Genomic DNA, 19,957 nt, shown 5'->3' with positions numbered 1-19,957 from the left:
TAAAGGAAGGAGCTAGCGTAACTTAGAAGCCAACGGTAACTTGCCACTGAAGTTTTACCGTCTTTCCATGATTTGGGTTTGGCACATTTTTCTATAGAAGGCATTCAAACTTTGAGATGAGGAGATAAAAGAAGCTCGTAAGCTAATTCACCTACTTTCTTTGGTCCACAATATCTGGGAGATAACTTCTTCCCAAGAGATAAAGAACTTCTTTTGGGCCGTACTCGAATGAAGACCAAAACCTTGATATCCAAAACATCGATTCTCCTTCTGAACTCATTGATCTGAATCTTAAAACAGGTGGGACTCTTGAGAAGTATTCAGGAAAAAGGTTCTTCCTTTTTTAAACAGAATCTTTCTTTTATTTTAGAGAGAGAATAATTATAAGATCAGAAAGGGAGATTCTTACTCCTGTATACCTCTAAGGCTGGGGGAGAATCTTACATAACTCCTTTTATGTAAATCACTGAGGATGAAAGAAAGAGGAAGTTTCGCTCTGGATTGCAACCAGCTTATCATTCGGGCATTGAATTGCACTCGAAACATACTTTGCAACAGCTTGCAGCTTCTGCTCTTGCTACGGAGCAATTGGTGCTCAAAATTAAGCAGGATCAGGACAGTTTAAAGAGGAAAGACAAGGCTGTCCCAAATCTGCAAAAAGGTGGACAGCCACCTAAAAAGAACTTCCGGGAGACCCACAAGGGAGGTAGAGCTGAAAATACCTCATCTAAAGATCAAGGTCCAAAGAAGAACAAATTCGGCTTGACCCCGAAGCAAAGAGAGCAATACGCCAAGGAGGGAAAATGTTTTTCTTGTGGTAGCAAAGACCACATGTTTCGACAATGCCCTGACCGCAAACCAAAGCACGAGGACAAGCAGACCAAGGCTAATGTACATGCAATTCCCGATGTGTAGGGGAACACAAATCATGATGCAAAAGAGCGGATGGTATGCAAGGCTTGGGGACAAATCAAGGATCAGCCCGCCTTATTCATGTTTGATGACTGTGCAACCGATAACTTCATCTCTATGCAAACGGCAGCTGCTTTGGGTATTGAGGTTGAGAACATGGGACCTCGGATTGAAGCCGAAGCTGCATTTGTTGGTAAAGAGGTGCAGGTTAACCCGTTGATAGGGAAGTTGCGCATACATATCCAGGGCTACCTTGATAATGAACATTTCTTAGTTGCACCACTAAATGGATGTGATGTAATGTTGGGCAAGCCGTGGCATCATAGGCTTGAGCGCCGCAAAGAGTACAAGACCAATATGATTTCTTTTATGCATAAAGGCCGCATGCATAAAAGACCAATATGATTTCTTTTATGCATAAAGGCCACATGCATTTCATTGATGCTCGCAAAGAAGGGGATTCCATCCCACTTGTATCTCACATCCAAATTAATAAAGCAATGAAAAAGAGTCTTTCTGCGTACTTGGTTTTTGTTCGTGATAGCATTATACCAAGTCATCAAAATGTGGATGCTATGACTAATGATAGGCTGAATTTTCTTCATGCATTCAACGATTGTTTTGCTGATACACTGCCAGGTGAATTACCTCCCCAAAGGCCCGAAGATCATCGCATAGATCTTGTGCCAGGTAGTTCTCCACCTAACAAACCCGCATACCAGGTGAGTGCTGCACAACAAGAAGAGATCATGAAACAGGTAAATGAGCTTTCAAAGAAAGGTTTGGTTCAGCCTAGTTCCTCACTTTATTGCTCTCCTGTACTTCTTGTTCAAAAGAAAGACGGCTCATTCCGCATGTGTGTGGACTATAGACTTTAAACAAGCTTACCATCAAGAACAGATTTCCAATTCCGCGTATTGATGATATTTTGGATAAGCTTGATGGTTCGGCTTGTTTCAGCCGACTTGATTTGAAGAGTGGTTATCACCAAATACGAGTGGTGCCACAAGATGTCCATAAAACTGCATTCAGGACATCCTTTGGATTATATGAATTTTTGGTAATGCCTTTTGGTCTCACCAATGCTCCTGCCACGTTTAATCGTATGATGGATAGGATATTCCGACCCCATCGCAAATTCACAGGAGTATTCTTTGATGATATCTTGGTTTTCTCCAAGAATGAGCAGGAACTCAGAACTCATTTGGTCACCGTATTCGAAGAGTTGCGAAAGCATAAACTTTTCATTAATGCCAAGAAAAGTGAGTTCTTCCTTTCAAAGATACATTATTTGGGACACATTGTATCCACGGATGGAGTTACAATGGATCCTGCAAAGATAGAGACCATTCGGAATTTGCTAGAATTGCAAAACGTACATCAAGTACGTAGTTTTCTGGGATTATGTTCTTATTATAGGCGTTTCGTAAGGCATTTTGCTATGATAGCCACTCCTCTACATGATCTCACAAAGAAGAAAACCACTTTCAAATGAACTTCAAAAGAACAAGATGCTTTCTTGCAGCTCAAGCATGCTATTATATGTGGTCCAGTATTGACTGTTCCTGATTTGCACAAGTCATTCGTAGTAGTTGAATGTGATGCTTGTGGTGATTGTATAGGAGCTGTCCTAAATCAAGAAGGGCATGCAGTTGCATACGAGAGCCGTCGTTTGCATGATGCTGAGCTTCATATGGATATCTATGAGAAAGAGCTCTTGGCTGTAATTCATGCCTTAAAGATATGAAAACATTATCTTCTTGGGACTGAATTTGTAGTCAAGACACATCATCAAAGCTTGAGATACTTTCTATCTCAAACAAAGCTTTCAGAGAAGCAGATGAGAATGGCAAACTTTCTTTCCATGTTTCATTTTCAGATTGTGCATACTCTAGGAAAGAAAAATGTGGTGGCAGATGCGTTATCCAGGAGGCCTTATGTAGCTGCAGTCTCAGTGGCCTCTCATGGGGACTTATCTGCTATGCGAGATTTGTATCATTTGGATGCTGATTTTTACCATATATGGACTGATTTGATGGCTGGTCATTCACATGCCTCTTATGTTATCAACAAGGATTATCTTATGAAGGATAATTGTCTATGTGTGGTGAAGGATTTGCGTCCAAAGGTTATGGAGGAACGTCATGCTCCACCTTATGCTGGTCATAGACGTACCATGCCTACTACACGCATGATTGAGCGATATTTCTTTTGGCCAAGTATGCGTAAAGACATTGAGGCTTATGTACGTGCATGTATTACTTGCCAAAAGGTGAAATTTGACAGGCAAAAACCTCCAGGTTTGCTTCAGCCATTGCCTATTCCCACGCAACCTTGGGAAAGTATCACTATGGATTTTATTATAGATTTGCCTAGATCCCAGCATGGGAATGATGCTATTTGGACCATTGTGGACAGGTTTAGCAAGCAAGCTCATTTCTTGCCCGTCAAGAAAACCATTAAAGTTGATCATATGGTAAAGCTTTTTCTTGCTAACATTTTCAAGCATCATGGTATGCCTAAATCCATTGTTGGGGATAGAGATCCCAGGACTACAAGCCTCTTCTGGAGGGCTTTAATTGATAACATGGATACTAAACTTGAGTTTTCATCAGCTTATCATCCCCAAACGGTTGGCCAAAGTGAAGCTGTAAATTCAGCCATGTTGGATTTGTTGAAGTGTTATGTTGCAGATCAAAAGACTGCATGGGAGAAGTATCTTCCACTTGTTGAGTTTACCTACAACAAAACAATCCATGCCTCCACGGGAAAGGCTTCGTTTGAGATTATTTATGGCAAAGTGGTATTACCACCCATCCTTCGTACAAAGGATGAGATTTTTGCAGCTGATGAATATGTTCGTGACTTGGATATAGCCTTTGGTCAGGTACGGACAGCCATTGCAAGGTCACAAGATAAGCATAAAATGGCTGCTGACAAGCATAGAAGGGACATCCAAGTCAAAGAAGGTGATTGGGTTTTGCTGAAATTTAAGAAGGCTAGGCTTCGGAAGAGGCTAGGACGAGAAGGATCATATCCTAAGCTTTCTCCTCGCTATTATGGACCCTTCAAGGTGATTCAAAAGATCAATGAAGTGTCATACAGGCTTGCTTTACCTAGTCACTGGAAGATTCACAATGCATTTCATGTGAGTCTATTTTGGAAATATGTGGGGCCAGATCCTGACGAGCCTGTCACAGAAGATCCGCCAGAGATTGATGAGCTTGAGGAGATCCTCCAGCCAAAATAGATTGTTTTTCACAAGGAGAGAAAGCTACCTGCAGGAAAGCTTTCCAGGAGATACCTTGTGAAGTTTAAAAATTATTTGCCTATTGATGCAAAGTGGATAAATGAGGATTATTTTGTTGACTACCCACAGTTGCTGCACGCATATCTTGAGGCTTTTCAGTTGAGGACAACTCTTTAGAAGCCCAGGGGGATGTCACCAATTGGCCGACCATTTGGTCCATCTCCAGTTTGTGTCTTGTTCACTTGAGGCCAGGCCGGTGTCTCATGTGAAGAGGCAAGTATTCTTGCTTGACATGGACGAGAGCCAGACTGGTGCCACCCGTGTGTTAGGAGAATGGTGTCGTATGGACGGGAGCCAAACTGGTGCCACCCGTGTATGACCTGGACTGTCTTCTATCCATGGGATTGTCACGCCATGGAAAAGCCAGTATTTGTGCCGTGTCTTGCCTATGGGACTGTCACTCCATAGGGAGGCTCGTGCCTGGAACTCTGTTTTACCTATGGGATTGTCACTCCATAGGAAGACCAAGATTTATATTTTATGTCCTGCCATTTTTATGCCGACAGATATTTTGTACTTGTTCCATGAATGGGAGATATGTCCATGATACTGTTTGCACATGCACTCATGTTTTCCATGTTTTGAACTGTTTTTGCATGACTTGTATTTTTGTGTTTGCCTGTTTGACGTGTCACTTACTGAGCGGGGACGCCTGCCCGTGAGTCGTGAAGTTTGCTCTGTCTTCTGACGAGTTTTGTTGCATGTGAACAGGTGGTAAGTGTATTGCACATGTTGGTTTAATACTTTATTTTCTAACATTTTGTTTTATAAGGTTGTATGTTCACATACACTTAAAAGTGGGCACCCACTATGGGCGCCCACATAGGGGCCAAGGTGAGGAGCCACACTTAACCTTTGTGTGTGTGGGGGTGGGTGCATGGTCACCTACCCACACCACCATGAAGCTGGCCGCCCACATGCAAACGTGGGGAGCCAGCCAACTCTAATCGTTTACTCCACTCCAACCTTTACAAAAAGGAGCCACCACCTCTATCATAGAAAGAAAGCGGCGATCATCTCCTCCGCTTCAAGCTGTGCGCTTCAACCCTCAAGCTGCTCCTTCTCGTGGCTCTTAGGCGGCTGCAACTCCACACGCAGCTGTGTGCTTTCCCATACAGGCGGCACAAGCTGCTGTTCCTTCAGCAGGCGGCTGCCATCTTCAGCAGGCTACGCTGCCTACTCAGCAGGCGGCTGCCACCTCCAGAAGGCTACACTTCTGCTCCTATCAAGCTACAGCCAGGCGCCTCCATTTCAGACAGCGTTGTTGCACACAAGCGGCGGCTGAGCCCTACGCACAGGCGGCGGTGACTATTCTGCACAGGCGGCGGTGCCTCTTTTACAGGCGATTGTGTGCCATCATCAGTAGGCTACACAGGCTGCATAGGCTGCGCCGCCTCCTCCAGTAGTGGTTGTCCCCTCCAACAGACGGCTGCCTCTTCTCCACTGCAGCCAGGCGACCACACAGGCTGCTCCTCCACTGTGTGTACTTCTCCTACTCAGCAGGCGACGACTGTACCCTGCATACAAGCGGCTCCTGCTTATTCTCCCTCAGGCGGCTGTACCTTCTCTACATGGCTGCTGTTCCTTCAGTTGGCGGCTGTGCTCCTACAGCCAGGCGACTCCTCTTCCACAGAAGGTGGATGTGTCCTGCACAGCGGGTGGTTCTCCTTTATAGGCGGTTGTGCCTCCTTTACATAGGCGGCATCTCCTTTCTTCAAGAGGCTATACTTTTCCCCAGGCAGCTATTCCTCTCGACATGTTGCTGTGTCTTGGTGTCCTCCACTTGTAGCTGCACACAGACAGACACATCCGGGTGTTGGTCTACCATCTGCAATCTACAAGTAAGTGAATTTCATATTTAAGTAAAGAACTTTGTGGTAAATCTGATGAAGGATTCTCTCTACGGCTAACACCCGTTCGGTGCCGGGTAGTCCAAGCTTTTGGAGAACCGCGGTCCAAAGGTGCCGAGATCGGGAGAGCCAGGCGTTAGTACGGGAGCGCCTGTTTGTGCGTGGTCCTGGAACACCAGTGGGGCGCTCTCCGCAGAGTCCAGTGAAGGCACAGGACCGTAGAGACTAGACCACTAAAGTGGTCGCTCTACTTCGAACGTCGACTTGGTACTGTATTCATTTGTACATGGACATCATCTGGTTCTTTGAACCCATGGAGCATTGTATTTGTTAAATACTCCCAATAATATATCATATATTGAGAGGGGGGTCGGCCCATTCTGGCCCCAATGCTGGTGTCCATCTATTTCATTTCATTTCATTTCAAATTCCAGTTGTTATTAAGTTGTCCATTTCAAATTGTGATATTAAGTTGTGCTATTACGCATGTGGGTGTCCAACGGAGTCTATTCCCACTTGACGGGATCAGTTTCAGTGTCAATCCCTGTATCCACTGCCTGCATGTGACCTATCTCCTAGAGAAACCAAAAACATGTTTCCTCTAGAAACCTACGACCAGTTTCCACATGAAACCCTTAGGCCTGTTTCCCCTTGAAACCTTTGTCCTGTGTCCACATAGAACCATACACAGCACCATTCAGAGACAGTGCCAACAACGGCATACATCCAGTGACCTGTTTCCTCATGAAACATCTGGAAACATAGATATGCCCACAATTGCAGGTCCCTCCGTTCCTTTCAAGTAGGAAGAAAGCAATCTGCTCTATGAACATGCAGCCATGCAAGCTTGCATCACTTCCATGCCAAGAAACACATCCAAGTGACCCTATACTTGCAGCCAACCAAAACAGCCCATAAACGGTCTCAAAGCAACCCTTAGGTCCTCTTGCAGTTCTGCCTGCCCCTCTTCCAAACAAAAGAGAGAGAGAGAGAGAGAGAGAGAGAGAGAGAAATGAAATGAAATGAAATGTTATATTAACGTCTTCAAAAGGCCATAATGACCTATGAGACCAAAAGTTACATCATGGTGGATCTGATACAATGTCTGGATAAAAAAACCCAGAAAATGAAAAATAAAGATGAAAATGAAACTGGAAATGGAAGGTAAACAGAAACCCTTATAGGGTGTGAATATCGTGAGGGGGGGGGGGGGGGGGTATGCTATGGAGGTGAGTGGAATATAGTGAGGGGATACAATATAGAGAGAGAGAGAGAGAGAGAAAAGCCTGTTCAACTCTGTCAGTCCTCAAAAAGAGAGAAAGTGTCTCCCCAGCCGCCAGTCCCCTTTTCTAAGAGCCACAGCATGTATATATGCTGCCCAACTCCTAGCCAGACAAAGAGGGAGAGCAGTCCAGCCCGACTCCTCCTGCTCAGCTGTGCACTGCCTGCAGTCTGCCCACTAGCTGTCCAAAGAGAGGAGAGGGAGGGAGCAAACGTAGTCCAGCCTTGCCTCCTGCTCACTGTGCGCTGCCTGCAATCTACCCGCCAACTGTCCAAAGAGAGAGAGAGAGAGAGAGAGTTCATGGGTGGGCCTGCTGAGCTGTACGCTGCCCTGCAGTCTGCCCGCCTGTGCTCCCTGTTGACCAACCGTCAAGAGAAAGCACCCAATTCTCAGCGTACCACCCTGCCCACCAGCCAAAAGCAACCCAGTCTGCTGGCCCGACCAGCCTGCCAGCCTTTTGCAAGGGGGGAGAAGAAGGCGTGCTGTTCAGCCCTATGTGCCGCCTGCCATGCCATCTGCTCGCCCCTCTCCGAGAAAGAAAGAAAGAAAGAAAAAAAGATATATTAACGTCTACGAGAGGCCAAAGTCGGCCTATGAGAAAAAAATAATACAACTGTGTTCTTCCGGTCATCGGAAGAAAAGAAAGAAAAGAAAAAGTGTGCATGTGTCTTGGATACAACTGTGAATCATCATGGATCGGTGGAGCCCATATACAAACAATATAAGGGGGGGTGGGGGTGGGGATGTGGATGGAGTGCTAAGGCAAGATCCATCTCTATATGCTGAAGGGGTAGTACAAGCATGCTATGCAGATCTATGTCTAACTCCATCCAGTGCCATAAGAGGGATATAAGATATCATACATCGCCGATGCTGAGGCTGTGAATGGCATGAACATGTACCCTGAGTCTGAATGAAAGCGAGCTAGCCTCTCTTGTGTCTCCATCTGGTGTCTCATTCGGATAGCTGCTATCTCTCGGTGACGGAGTCGGGGTGCTCTATGTCCAGTCTGTCTAGGTCTCCTCCTGGCTCTCAATTCCTCTGCTCTTTGTGCGGTCACCCCACGTGGTACATCAGCTCTGGCACTGGCATAGCTCTCTGGAAGAAATCTGTGAGCTGGGATTGTCTCCCACCCCTAGTGGGAGCGGGTGTCTGGAGGAGTCTCTCTCGAGAACTATGAAGCTCTAGTAGTAGTCTGCCAAGCTGCCGCTGGTCCGAGGCCTCCATCAACTGATGTAGTGAAAAGTGCTCCTCAAACAATCCTGCATATCTATCTCTGACCCCCTGGTGGGCTCTACATCTACATACAAAGTGATCCTCAGTCTCCACCTCCTCGCGGCACAATCTGCATATCCGCTCAACTCTGGGAACCCGTGCCGCTCTCCCAGCCTCTATCTCTAGCTGATGTGATGAGACTCATAGCTGTCCAATAGCAACGCGAGAGCTGTGTGGCATGTATTCATCCATGTACCGCGGTCGATGTATAAACCCATCCCCTGAGATGCTCATAAAGTGGTCTCTGTAATACAGCATCTTCGATGGTAGTGGGCTCTCTGGTGCTATCCATGTCTCCTGTATGTAGTGCTGCCATATGTCTTGTCTCATCACTCTATTCCTCTCATTGAGAGAGAGGTAACCCCGTGGAGCAGACTGATCATACTGAAAAGGTGGCAACCGCTCAATGTCTATCCCATGATGTGAGAACCACTGTAGCATCTGTGCATACCAAGATCCAGTGTGTCCAGCCTCGGCCAGCTGTCTGGATGTCTCAAAAGCTCGGCGGGATAATCTCTCCGTGGGCATCTCCCTCATCCTGTATATAAAGGAGATCGTCTGGAACAATGCCTCCACTGCCATAGGTGGTGCAGCGAACTCAGCTCGAACAATGTCGCGCGGGACGGATGGTTTGCTGCGTATCATCCTCGAGAGCATCAAGATCTGTGGTCTCTCCAACTGTACCCATGTGGAGGCTGCAAGCCCTGGTGCCCAAACCGCTGCTGCATACATCAAGGCTGGTGTCACTAATGTATCAAAGAGCCACCCCTTCGTGCGGGGTTCCTGAAAATGTGCCTAATGACACTAACGCTCAAGGCCAGCAAGAGCTGCATACCGGGTCACTCTGTCTCTGACTGCCTGAGCCATGGAGAAGCGTCCAGCTGAGCTAGTAAATGTGATGCCAAGGTAAACATAAGAGCTCACCACCTCGACCCGCCCTCCTGCTAATGTGAGAGTAGTGTGGCTCCTGACTGCGGGTGAAGTGTGGAAGATCATAACCTTGGTTTTCCCAAGGTTCACTGTGAGCCCTTGCTGTGCGCAGAAGTCATCAAGAGCCACAAGGTGTCTTTGAAGCCCAACCTGCGTGTCGGATACCAAGACGATGTCATCAGCATAAAGCATAACATGGACAGTAATACTTGATAGCTCAACCCCAGAGCCTCCTCCCTGTGTGATGTAATCGACCACCTCATCAATATAGAGCCCAAAGAGCGTGGGGGAGAGCGGGCACCCCTGCTTCACACCAATGGTGCTAGCAACTGTGTCGGACAAGCCTCCTAGGCATCGGACTCTCCCAAAGACCTGCTCATATAGCCTGTATATGCCCCACATCATGTCTGAAGGTATGCCTAGTGTTTGTAGTCGCCGAAAGAGGCGCTCTTTGGGCACAGTATCAAATGCCTTGCGGAAATCCACAAAGCAACAATAGAGCCGTTGCCTCCGTGCCTTGGCATGATCAATCAAGCACCTCAATGTAAAAATGTGGTCGATGGTCGAGAAGGCTCGACGGAAGCCTGCCTGGCTTGCTGCTCTTAATCCCCCAACCTCTGCATGAGTGCTCAGCTCTGCCTCCAAAACTGCCCCGTATAGTTTAGCCAATATATGGCCAATCATGATGGTCCCGTAGTTCCCAGGGTCTAGTACATCTCCCGCTTTATGGATCGGCACAATAGTGTGCATCGTCCACTCAGCCGGAAACCCCTCTAACAGAGCTCTGTTGAAGAGATGAGCAAGAAATGGTGCCAATGTATCAATAGCATAGATGAGATGCTCTCCCTGTAATCCAGTATGATCTATCGCCCGTCCATGTTGGAGTCGGCATATGGCCCTCCTAACCATAGGTGGGGTGAAGAAGGTGGAGATTGTGGAGCATGGCTCTGTGGGCTGTGGTATAGGGGGCTGTGCAGGCACATCATAAAGTCTCTCTGCATATGTCTGCCAGGTCTGAGGATCGGCAATAGGTGTGGGAGGACGGGGCTCTCTGAGTCTCCTCCAAGCAGCAGCAGCATCTCTGCTCATGAGCATGTGATGTGTGTCCCAGTACTGAGCCTCCTCATAAGCTCGCCGCTTACGGCGGGTGAGAGTATGCATCCTCCTGTCTGCCTGCCTCTGGGTGATCTCCCCGCGAGCCCTCTGCACTCAGAGACTGCGGTAAAGGTTTCAGCACTCATCATCATACCATCGGTTCTGGGGCATGCTCCCAGATGTAGGTGGCCGTCTTGTCTGTATGTGGTATGGGAAACTCCTCGCGGCTGCGAAGTGCAGTACATGTGAGAGCTGGGAGGTGAGCATGGCCATGGGTGCCGATGGATCTAAGGCAAATAGCTGATCATGAACACGATAGTCGTACACCTCGGCTAGGTCCTGAGTGAAGTGAAAAATAGTGCGTGGTGGCTGTATGATGGGTGGGTGGGCCTCCAGTAAGCTCCTAAAAGTGAGGGATAGGTATGTATGATCCGCCCCAATGGGGCATGGTGGTACGGTGAAGTGAGACACCATATCTGCTGCCTCCCGGGATCCCATCACATAATCCACTGTACTACTGCCGCCTCCCACTGGAAAGCAAGTCAACCCACCTGAATCTGGCCACTGAGTCATGCCGTTATAAATAACGAGATGGTGTCGGGCCCCAAGCTCCAGCAAATGTTGCCCATATCCAGTGCTGTCAGCTCCTCCATCAGCGGAGATCCGAGTGGTCCATGTATCCTCTGTAGCTAGCGGCTCTAGTCTCAAGGGATCCTCAAAGTCATAGATCTTGCACTGTCTGCTCTGAGTCCGTGCATTGAAGTCCCCCATCAAGAAGACTTCTCCCACTGTCGAATAGTGTAAGATCTCCTCAGATAAGACAGAGTATGGGGACTCACTAGCCTCTCCTTCACCCCGCTCCTCGGTGGTGGCAAACCGCGACCCCTTCGGAGGAAAGTAGCAAAGGGCGATATAAATCCATCTGGTCTCCGAGAGGCGTAAGCTAATCCACATGTATCTCGCCTCCGAGTCTCGTGCTACGACTCGAACATGCTCATGTAACCCATGTCTGAAAAGCACTGCAATACCTCCTGAACCTCGGGAGGTGGCATGTCTCATCCCCTGTCGGTGAGCTGACTCTCACTGATAACCCTCAACCCGTGGTAAGCCCCTCTCCGGGCTCTCATGTGTCTCTGTCATCAAGATGATATCCCGGCCCTCCATCACCTCCTCAAGTCTCCCTGGATGTGTCCATAGGACTCCATTACAGTTCCAGATTGCTATGTGTATCTCTTTGTCTTCATGTTGTTTCCTCCGTGTCTCATAGGCCAGATGGCGCTATTCGACCCTCTTCCCATCAATGTAGATGTGACCATCCCTATAATGTGCCTTCTTCCCTTCTTTGCGTGCTGCCTTGATCTTCGGCATGCATAATCTTCTGTGCTCCAGTTGCATCCATGTGAGATCATCATCGAAGTAGATGGGGTCCCGTGGCAAGCTCCTCAAGATAACCCGTCTTCTTATAAAGCTCATCCTACTCTCCTCGTCCGGGAACTGTAGCACTAAGGCCTTGCCTTTGGTGGAGTCCTTTGGGGTTGTCCTCCATACTCTAGTGAATGGGAGCGGCTCATCCTCCTTTAGTCCTAGCTTGGTACATAGGTTCCACCCGTCAATCTCGGGCGTGGAGGTAGTGCTCTCTGGTATCCCTCTGACTCGGATGTTGAGGCGCCGTATCCGTCGCATCTTCTCTTCATCAAGAGTAGACTGCATCATGTGTACATCTTCTTGTACCTCCTTCTTGATGTTCTTCTTCATCACTTGTACATCTTCTTGCACCTCCTTTTTTATGTTCTTCTTCATCACTTCTACCCATCCTTCGCGGGCCGCCTCCATTTTCCCCTCGATTGTGTGCGTGAGGGTTTTGGTGATCTCTTCTTTGATTGCCTCTTTGTCCACCTCAAGAGTCTCTCCTTCCTCCCGTGGACGATCGCGTAAGGATGCCACTTCGCCCTTCAAAAGGTTGATTTCCTCCTGCATGGCGAGCTTTTCCTTCTCCCACTCCTCTTGCATGGTAAGCTTCTCTTCCTTCCATATTTCCGCTTCGGCCACCAGCTTCCCCATGCGCGTCAATAAGTCCTTCTTGATGGCGGTGATGGTGCTGTCCAATGTCTTCTTCTGGTCCTTGATACGATCCCTAAGGATATGATCAAGCTGGCTTATTTTGTCATCTACAAACCCTCCCATTGTAGAGGGAGGGAATGTTTGAAAGGAGCAGGTAAATATGTGGGAGAGAAAGGGAAGAAATGGATGAAATTTCAAGTCCCCATTATGTTGTTGCGTTGGGGGCCTGAGCAAGGGTGGGTGGGGAAAAGGGCGCGAACAGCAGCAGAGGGGGGCGAATGCAGGCGAACAGTGACAGAGAGGCCTGACGAAAGCGAGGGGCTACACACAGAGGGGGGCGAATGCAGGCGAACAGGTGTGATGGAGAGAGAGACGGCTACACAAGCAATGGAGGGTAGGCCAACACAGCGCGAGCTGGGCAGCGAAGGGAGCAGCAGGAGGGGTGGGTGCAGAGCGAAGCGGGAGGGGGGGCGAAGGTGGAGGGGTGGGCGCAGCGGGAGAGAGAGAGAGGGGGGAGAGGTGGGCACAGAGCGGGAAGAGAGAGAGAGAGAGAGAGAGAGAGAGAGAGAGAGAGAGAGAGAGAGAGAGAGAGAGCCAAAGCGTGTGTGCAGTCCCGCAGTCCCCACTGTTTTTCCACCAGAAAAGGAAGGCGTGTCTCTGCAGCCGCCAGCCCTTCCTCTTCCCCAAAAGAAGCGTAGGCCCCCCCAATAATAGCGTAGGGGCCACAATCCCTAAAAGGGAATTGGTTTATATTTTTAAAGGTTTTAAACCTTTGTCTCCTCTAAGTTTATAAAAAAAATACCTTATTAATGCCTAGGGTCACCTTTGTGCATCCCTGGAGTCCCATCTCTTCTTCTCTTCTATGGGAGCAAGTTCTACTTCAGGAGCTCTTTGAGCACCTCCCCTTTGAGGCGTTGCTGGTTGTATGGTAAGTAGGCATGTGTCGTCACCACATACGATGCCCCAAAGCCCTTTGGCTACCAGCAAGTTACGGATCATGAAACTCCACAGGGTGTAGTTTGATCCATCCAACTTGTTCTCCTGGGTGAGCACACCAAATACATCTATAGCATTTTGAACCATGTAGACAAAATACACCTCCAAGAAAACCAAGCACCAATGTGCACTGGGGCAACCAAATGTCCTGTGCAAACTTTTGCCTGCAACCTTAAGCAAGTATAAACCAGCACCAAGTTGTCCAAGTACACTCAATGTGTATACATTTGTGGCAAATCACTGCTATACTCTCTTGTTACATGCTCCAAACTGAAAAGCCCTAATTTTTATGCACTGCAATTGCTTCGATGTGCCGTTAATTGCCCAATTTTCACAAAAGCCCCAAATTTTTGCAACTGAAAGAGACTCAATTCATTGATTTTGACCTCAACTTGCAAAACCCCCAAATTCCAAACAAAGCACCATGTTCAATTTTGCCAATTTTGCATCAAATTGAGAAATCCCCAAATAGCGGTTCCTGACATAGCCTTCAATTCTCCATGCAAAGGGCAATTTTGCCAAACCCCCAAGTTTATGTACCTACAAATCAAGAACTCCCAAAATACTAAATTGAAAAACATCGTTTGCAATACCTATAGAGAGGCACACAAGGGATGTTTGAGGGCACAGGCGAGGACCGTGCAAGCACAACTTGGTCGGAGGCGGGAGCAAACGGGGCCGGACAGCACATGGGCTGGTGACGGCGACGGCAAGCAAACGAACAGACGACGACATTGGTAGGCAGCAGTCGGACTGGAGACGGCATGCACGCAGACAGACGGCGCAAGCTGCAAACTGCAAAGATTAGCTGGCGATGGACGGCGGATGCAACCGGGACGGTAGCTATCGTCACTCGTGAAAGGTGAAAACACCGAATGGAAAGGGAAGAAATCTTCGAAATTCTGACAAATGCCATGTGAGGCACAGGTGGGGCTGAGCTCTGCCCACCTACACCTCCGGTGGAAAGAGCGTCACTGGCGGGCCGGGCAGCGGTGGTTCCCTTGACAGTAGCACCGCCTGAAATGGAGGCCGGGAATAGCGGCTCAGGGCTAGGTAGGCGACGGCAAGAAGCGCCGGCAGGTAGGCAATGGATGGCCGGAACAGGGTGTCGGGCGATCTTGACGGATGGACGGAACAGCGTGTCGGGGCACAGTCGCTGATGGACGGATGGATTGGATCGCCAAAAGGGGACCGGCAACGAGTAGCATGCTCTGATACCCATTGTTGGGACTCACACACTCACATACAGAGTAGGGTTTCCTACAGATTAGGGTTAGCTGCACAAACAGGAGGCTCACACACACAGAGAGAGAGAGAGAGAGAGAGAGAGAGAGAGAGAGCAAGACACAAAGTGTGGTTGATCACAAATGCAAGTCAACACTTGCATGTGAGTCACATCCATATAATATCCGAGTACAAAAGTTGAATGGATAGTGTCCTTGCACACTTGATTTCCAAGGGAAAAAACCACATGGGAAAAAAGGCCCTTGGTTAAGCCCTATTCACACGTGGCACTGAGGCCCTTGTTCTCCCTCTGCTCGACATGGCTCTGTCACCCCAAGAAAGATTTCTTCAAGAGAAATCCTCGTTTTGATACCATTGTAAGCCCAAACGGAGTGTGCAATGACAGATTCAACCACATGTCCAAGAGATATAGATCGAGAGAGAAGGGGGAGGATAATAGGGGTTTGACACAGTACACACTGAGCGGAGAATAGGCCCCGCCCCCTTTTAGGAATTCATTTCAAGAGCAATCCACGGGCTTTTCCAAACCAAGACCAATACAACAGATGAATATAGTATCAAACAAATATGTCAATGACGTGATCGGGCTGAAGTCAGTGTCGAGGCACAAGATCTCTGATGCCAAGCACACCATGAGGATGACCCACAAGAGTATCTCACCGGGCTAGAACCAAGGTATAAATCAAAAACCCCCAAATCCAGGTCTATTTCCAAACTCAAAATCTCCGAACAGGGCTGAAAAGCAACTTTGGGTAGAAGCAGCCAACGGTCGTTGTTCTCGTGCTTCTGGTGTTTGCTGGCAGTGGTGGCACTAGCAGCACTAGCGTTTACTGGCGCTGCTGGCTGAATCTGGTTTCACAAGTGGCAGTTGCAGGCGCTGGGTGGTGCACTATAGACAAGGCAGTGCAACACAGGCAGGAAGGTGCTGAGGCAGCAGTAGCGCTGCGGGGCGGCACTCCCCGGCAAGAGTATCTCACCGGGCTAGTACCAACGTATAAATCAAAAACCCCCAAATCCAGGTCTAGTTCCGAACTCAAAATCTCCAAACAGGGCTGAAAAGCAACTTCGGGTAGAAGCGGCCAACGGTCGTTGTTCCAGCGCTTATGGCGTTTGCTGGCGGTGGTGGCGCTAGCAGTGCTGTTGTTTGCTAGCGCTGCTGGCTGAATCTAGTTCCATAAGTGGTGGTTGTAGGCATTGGGTGGTGCACTATAGACAGGGCAGTGCAACACAGGCAGGAAGGTGTTGAGGCAGCAATAGTGCTGCAGGGCGGCGCTCACAGGCAGCGGTGGCACTACAAGACGCAGCAACTGCTGTGCACATGGGGGCGGCGACGCTACATATGGCGGTGGTGGCTGCTAAGCTGGCAGATCAAGGCATCACAAGGCAGCGCAACCAGGCATACAGGGCGCTGCAAGGGCGCCGCATGGTGGAGCAAGGCGGCACAAGGTGGCAGAGGAAGATGATGATGATGATGAAGCTTTTCCACTAGCTTGCTCTTGCTCTCCACAAGATGAATCTCCACCAAGTTTTGTTATGTCTCTTTAAGAGGGTACAAGCTTCTTTTATACTTGAAGGGGGGTCCCTGCCTTTTGCCATGCCTTGCTTTTGCTTTGCTTTTGTCTTTTCCATTTTGAATATTTTAATAATAGTCAAATATAGCCAAAGTTCTTGATTAATGCTTTTGTAGCTTCAAGGCCTTGCTTTTTGGCCTTGGAGCTACTTTTTGGAAAAGCGGCTTTTAGCTTTTTGATCCAGTTCAATGTCCTCTTTCCAATGGTGCCCTCAGCTCTCGGTCAACACAATTTGATTTTTTGCTTTTTCCTGCTTTTTGAACAAGACTGGTGATTTTTCCAGTGCCAGCTTTAAGAACCATGTTCCCATGTGTCCATCAACCTGTCCATGTGTCTAGGCATGAGTTCCATCATGTGAAAAGAGCTCGGAGGGTCAAATAGTTACACCCGGGCATGCTCAACACAGCGGCTACTATTCATATAGGGGGCATTACAAACTAGAGCAACCCCTATGGCAGTGACAAGGGTGAAGCATTGAGTTCCACAATTAACACCCTGACCTAGGCATATATGAGACGGGAGTAGGTTCCATAGCACAAAAACATAAAAGCAAAAGCAATGAAGTACCCGCATAGCCCCAATGTCTAGATCTTCATGAACATATAGGGGACATTACAAACTAGAGCAACCCGTTACCCACACAATGGCAGTGACAAGGGTGGAGCATTGATTTCTAACACAATTAACACCTTGACCTAGTCATATATGAGAAGGGAGTAGGTTCCATAGCACAAAAAATAAAAGCAAAAGCAATGAAGTACCCGCATAGCCCCAATGTCTAGATCTTCACGAACATGCCAGGCTCGATCTCTTTCAAAAATAGATAGAACCTCTGTGCTCACAAGGATTCGGTAATGATATCTGCAGTTCAAAAATTAACCCATCTTACATGTGTATTGAACAAATAGTTCACCGTGATCATGAAAAAATAGAATTAAACATACACAAAAGAAATGTAAAAAACTAATTTTGGAAGTGAGTGGGACCATTGCATCCTCAACCAAGATTTGGCAGACACTCTACGATGCCACACTATGGATCCAATAGAATTACACCTAAATCCATGCAGAACCAGACTACTTGTTAGTAATATTCACTGTACTTGATGTGCCACACTCTAGGGCACCCTCAGTTTCGACCTGAACAACTCTTGAAGTGGAGCCATCAAGTCCAAGTGGTCATCCCAAAACATCAAAATAAGCATCTTTCTTGGCATGAGAGGGACCCCCAGACAGCTCATAATTAGGGTCATTTTTACATAATAATGCTCCAGCACAGAGATTGTGGCTCTCACTCTGGGCATGAGAAAGTAAGAAATAACTCTATAGACCATCACCTCCAGCAATGAAAACTACCCAGACATTCTCTTTTCACCCACTGGTCCAACCCTTCAATCTCCTGCAGATCCACACCCAAACCAAGACACAAAGCTCATAATAATTCCCCTCTTTTCCAAAGATGAGCTCACACATTGAAGATGCTGAAATAATTTGCAGGCCAGGAAGTTCCTTGAAGTGATCCCACCATTTCATACGTGCTCTTCCCAACCATTCCTGATCATTTGTTTGGGGAGGATATCATCCCCTTGATAAGCAAGAAGGGTGTTCCACAGGAAGTTACTAGAGCTACATTTCTCTAGTGGGAACACTACACCAAGCACCATAAGATTAGGGACTGGGATAGTCCTGCTGTTTTTGCACATTCAAACCCCACGGTCTTTACCAGAGCCTGCCGCTTAAGTCCTGACAAGAACTAAAGAAGCAGTGAGAGAAACTCTTGAAAACCTGACCAGGTCAGTAACTTACTGCATTTGCACACTTTGAGTACACTCAGTTGAAGTCCTGACAAGAACTGAAGAAGCAGTGGGACTCGGGAAAAACTGTTAAGAATCCAATCAGAAGGTCAGTGAGTATCTTACTGTTTTTGCAAACTTTTGCTTATATTACGTCAGATGGTTCACCCAGTTACCAGTTTGCAAGTGAGCCAGTTACTGGAGGATTTCAAACCATCACTGCACGTGGATGTCCATGTCTCTCAAAGGCTGTGTAAGTGACAACTTAGAAGACACCAGAGAGTTCCAAGAAAGGAAACTAAACCAAAAGCCACAAGAATTTCAAGGGAGGTGCAAACAAGACCAAAATGGTTTAAGGGTTCAGTTCTTGACTCTCCGAGGAAGAAACCGCAGCCAAAAGGTTATCTTGGTAGCTTTTCTCTGCCGATTCCCCCATTCCATTTTACAAAGCATCTTTAAAGACCCAAAGGAATAGTCTCAGAAGGACAAAGAGAACGTTAAGTTTTACCCCCCCGCACGACACAAACATTTCACCAGTTTCCCCAGCTCCTAACCCTTCAGGATCTCCCTTCTCGCAACCCTTCAGGATCTCCTTTCTGGCTGCATTCCTCTTGCTTTGGATCAGCAAGATAACAAGTTCTGAGCTGACAAAGTGACCAGACACCTCGTGCTCGTTGGTTCGCCTCCCGCGGTGCAGCATTGCCTGGTCGCCCTGATGGCCTCGGTTGTGCTTGGATGTGGCGACACTATTGTGACTTCTCACATGGTATAAGAGCTCGGGCTTGTGGTCCTGGGCAACCCTCACTCCTGTCTTCAGGTGGCTCGAATGGAAGAGGGTGTTGGGAAGCAATTCGAGCATGAAATGACTGGAAGGTGTGCTGGATTATCCCGCATGTGGAAACATGGGAAGTCGAAGAGCCATATATAGGCTAGAGTGGCACCTTGTCATAGTTATCTCCCCCCGCCGGTATTTTTGGGGGGCAACACACCAGGAGGTGGGAGCCCAGTGGGGAATTTGCTGTAGTGCCGTGTGGGGGGGGGGGGAAACGGTTTGGTGGGTGTTCGTGATCATGGCCTGGGTTGTGCTTGGATGTGGCAGCGCTACTGTGACTTCCCACAAATCACCCCTTGTCAGAAAGAGAAAAGTAGTGAAGGGTTCGTACACGTTCCTATCCCATTTTTCCATACAGTTCTAGTGAAGTACCACACTGAATCTAACAGTATTTCTACTTGGGTTTTGAAATATACCCTTCATAATCTTTGACCAAAAATATCACCTTAATTTTTCCAATGCTCAAACCAATTTTTTGAAGCAAGATCAGCCCAACATCAGACTGTGAAGATACCAACAAAGCTGCAACCCACCCCTGATGTGTGATGCCCTCTAGCCAGCCCCTTCTTGATTCCCCATTGCATACCAAACTTCAGCACACACTTGACATTAAACCTTAGAATCTAAATTTTAAAGCCTTGCACTCAACAAAGTAAGCATGAGGCCTGAGTTCAAATCTTCATTTCACAATGTATGTTGTGCGTCAAATGTTGAAACTTATGTATGTGGAGTAAGGACAGAAAACATATGCTAGAATCCATCTTGCATCTAGATTCCAAGTGTGTACATGAGTATATATCATACTT

The 19,957-nt window shown here is 47.7% G+C and overlaps 1 protein-coding gene across 3 annotated transcripts in view; it reads right to left on the bottom strand.

The window, feature by feature from the left end:
- The window catches only part of LOC147635948 (Pseudouridine synthase family protein), a 112,659-nt gene that overhangs the window by 20,035 nt on the left and 72,667 nt on the right, over nucleotides 1–19,957 (bottom strand). For all 3 annotated transcript variants that reach the window (XM_086801358.1, XM_086801356.1, XM_086801357.1), the window contains one exon: nucleotides 17,289–17,388. In XM_086801358.1, the coding sequence (XP_086657484.1) occupies nucleotides 17,289–17,388 (100 nt within the window). The remainder of the gene's footprint in view (nucleotides 1–17,288; nucleotides 17,389–19,957) is intronic.

Source organism: Cibotium barometz, chromosome 8 (assembly GCF_041138505.1).
Source record: "Cibotium barometz isolate CiBa-2024 chromosome 8, ASM4113850v1, whole genome shotgun sequence".
Lineage (NCBI taxonomy): Eukaryota > Viridiplantae > Streptophyta > Polypodiopsida > Cyatheales > Cibotiaceae > Cibotium > Cibotium barometz.
The sequence above is the reverse complement of the archived record's forward strand: the minus strand, read 5'-3'. Positions and strand labels throughout refer to the sequence as shown.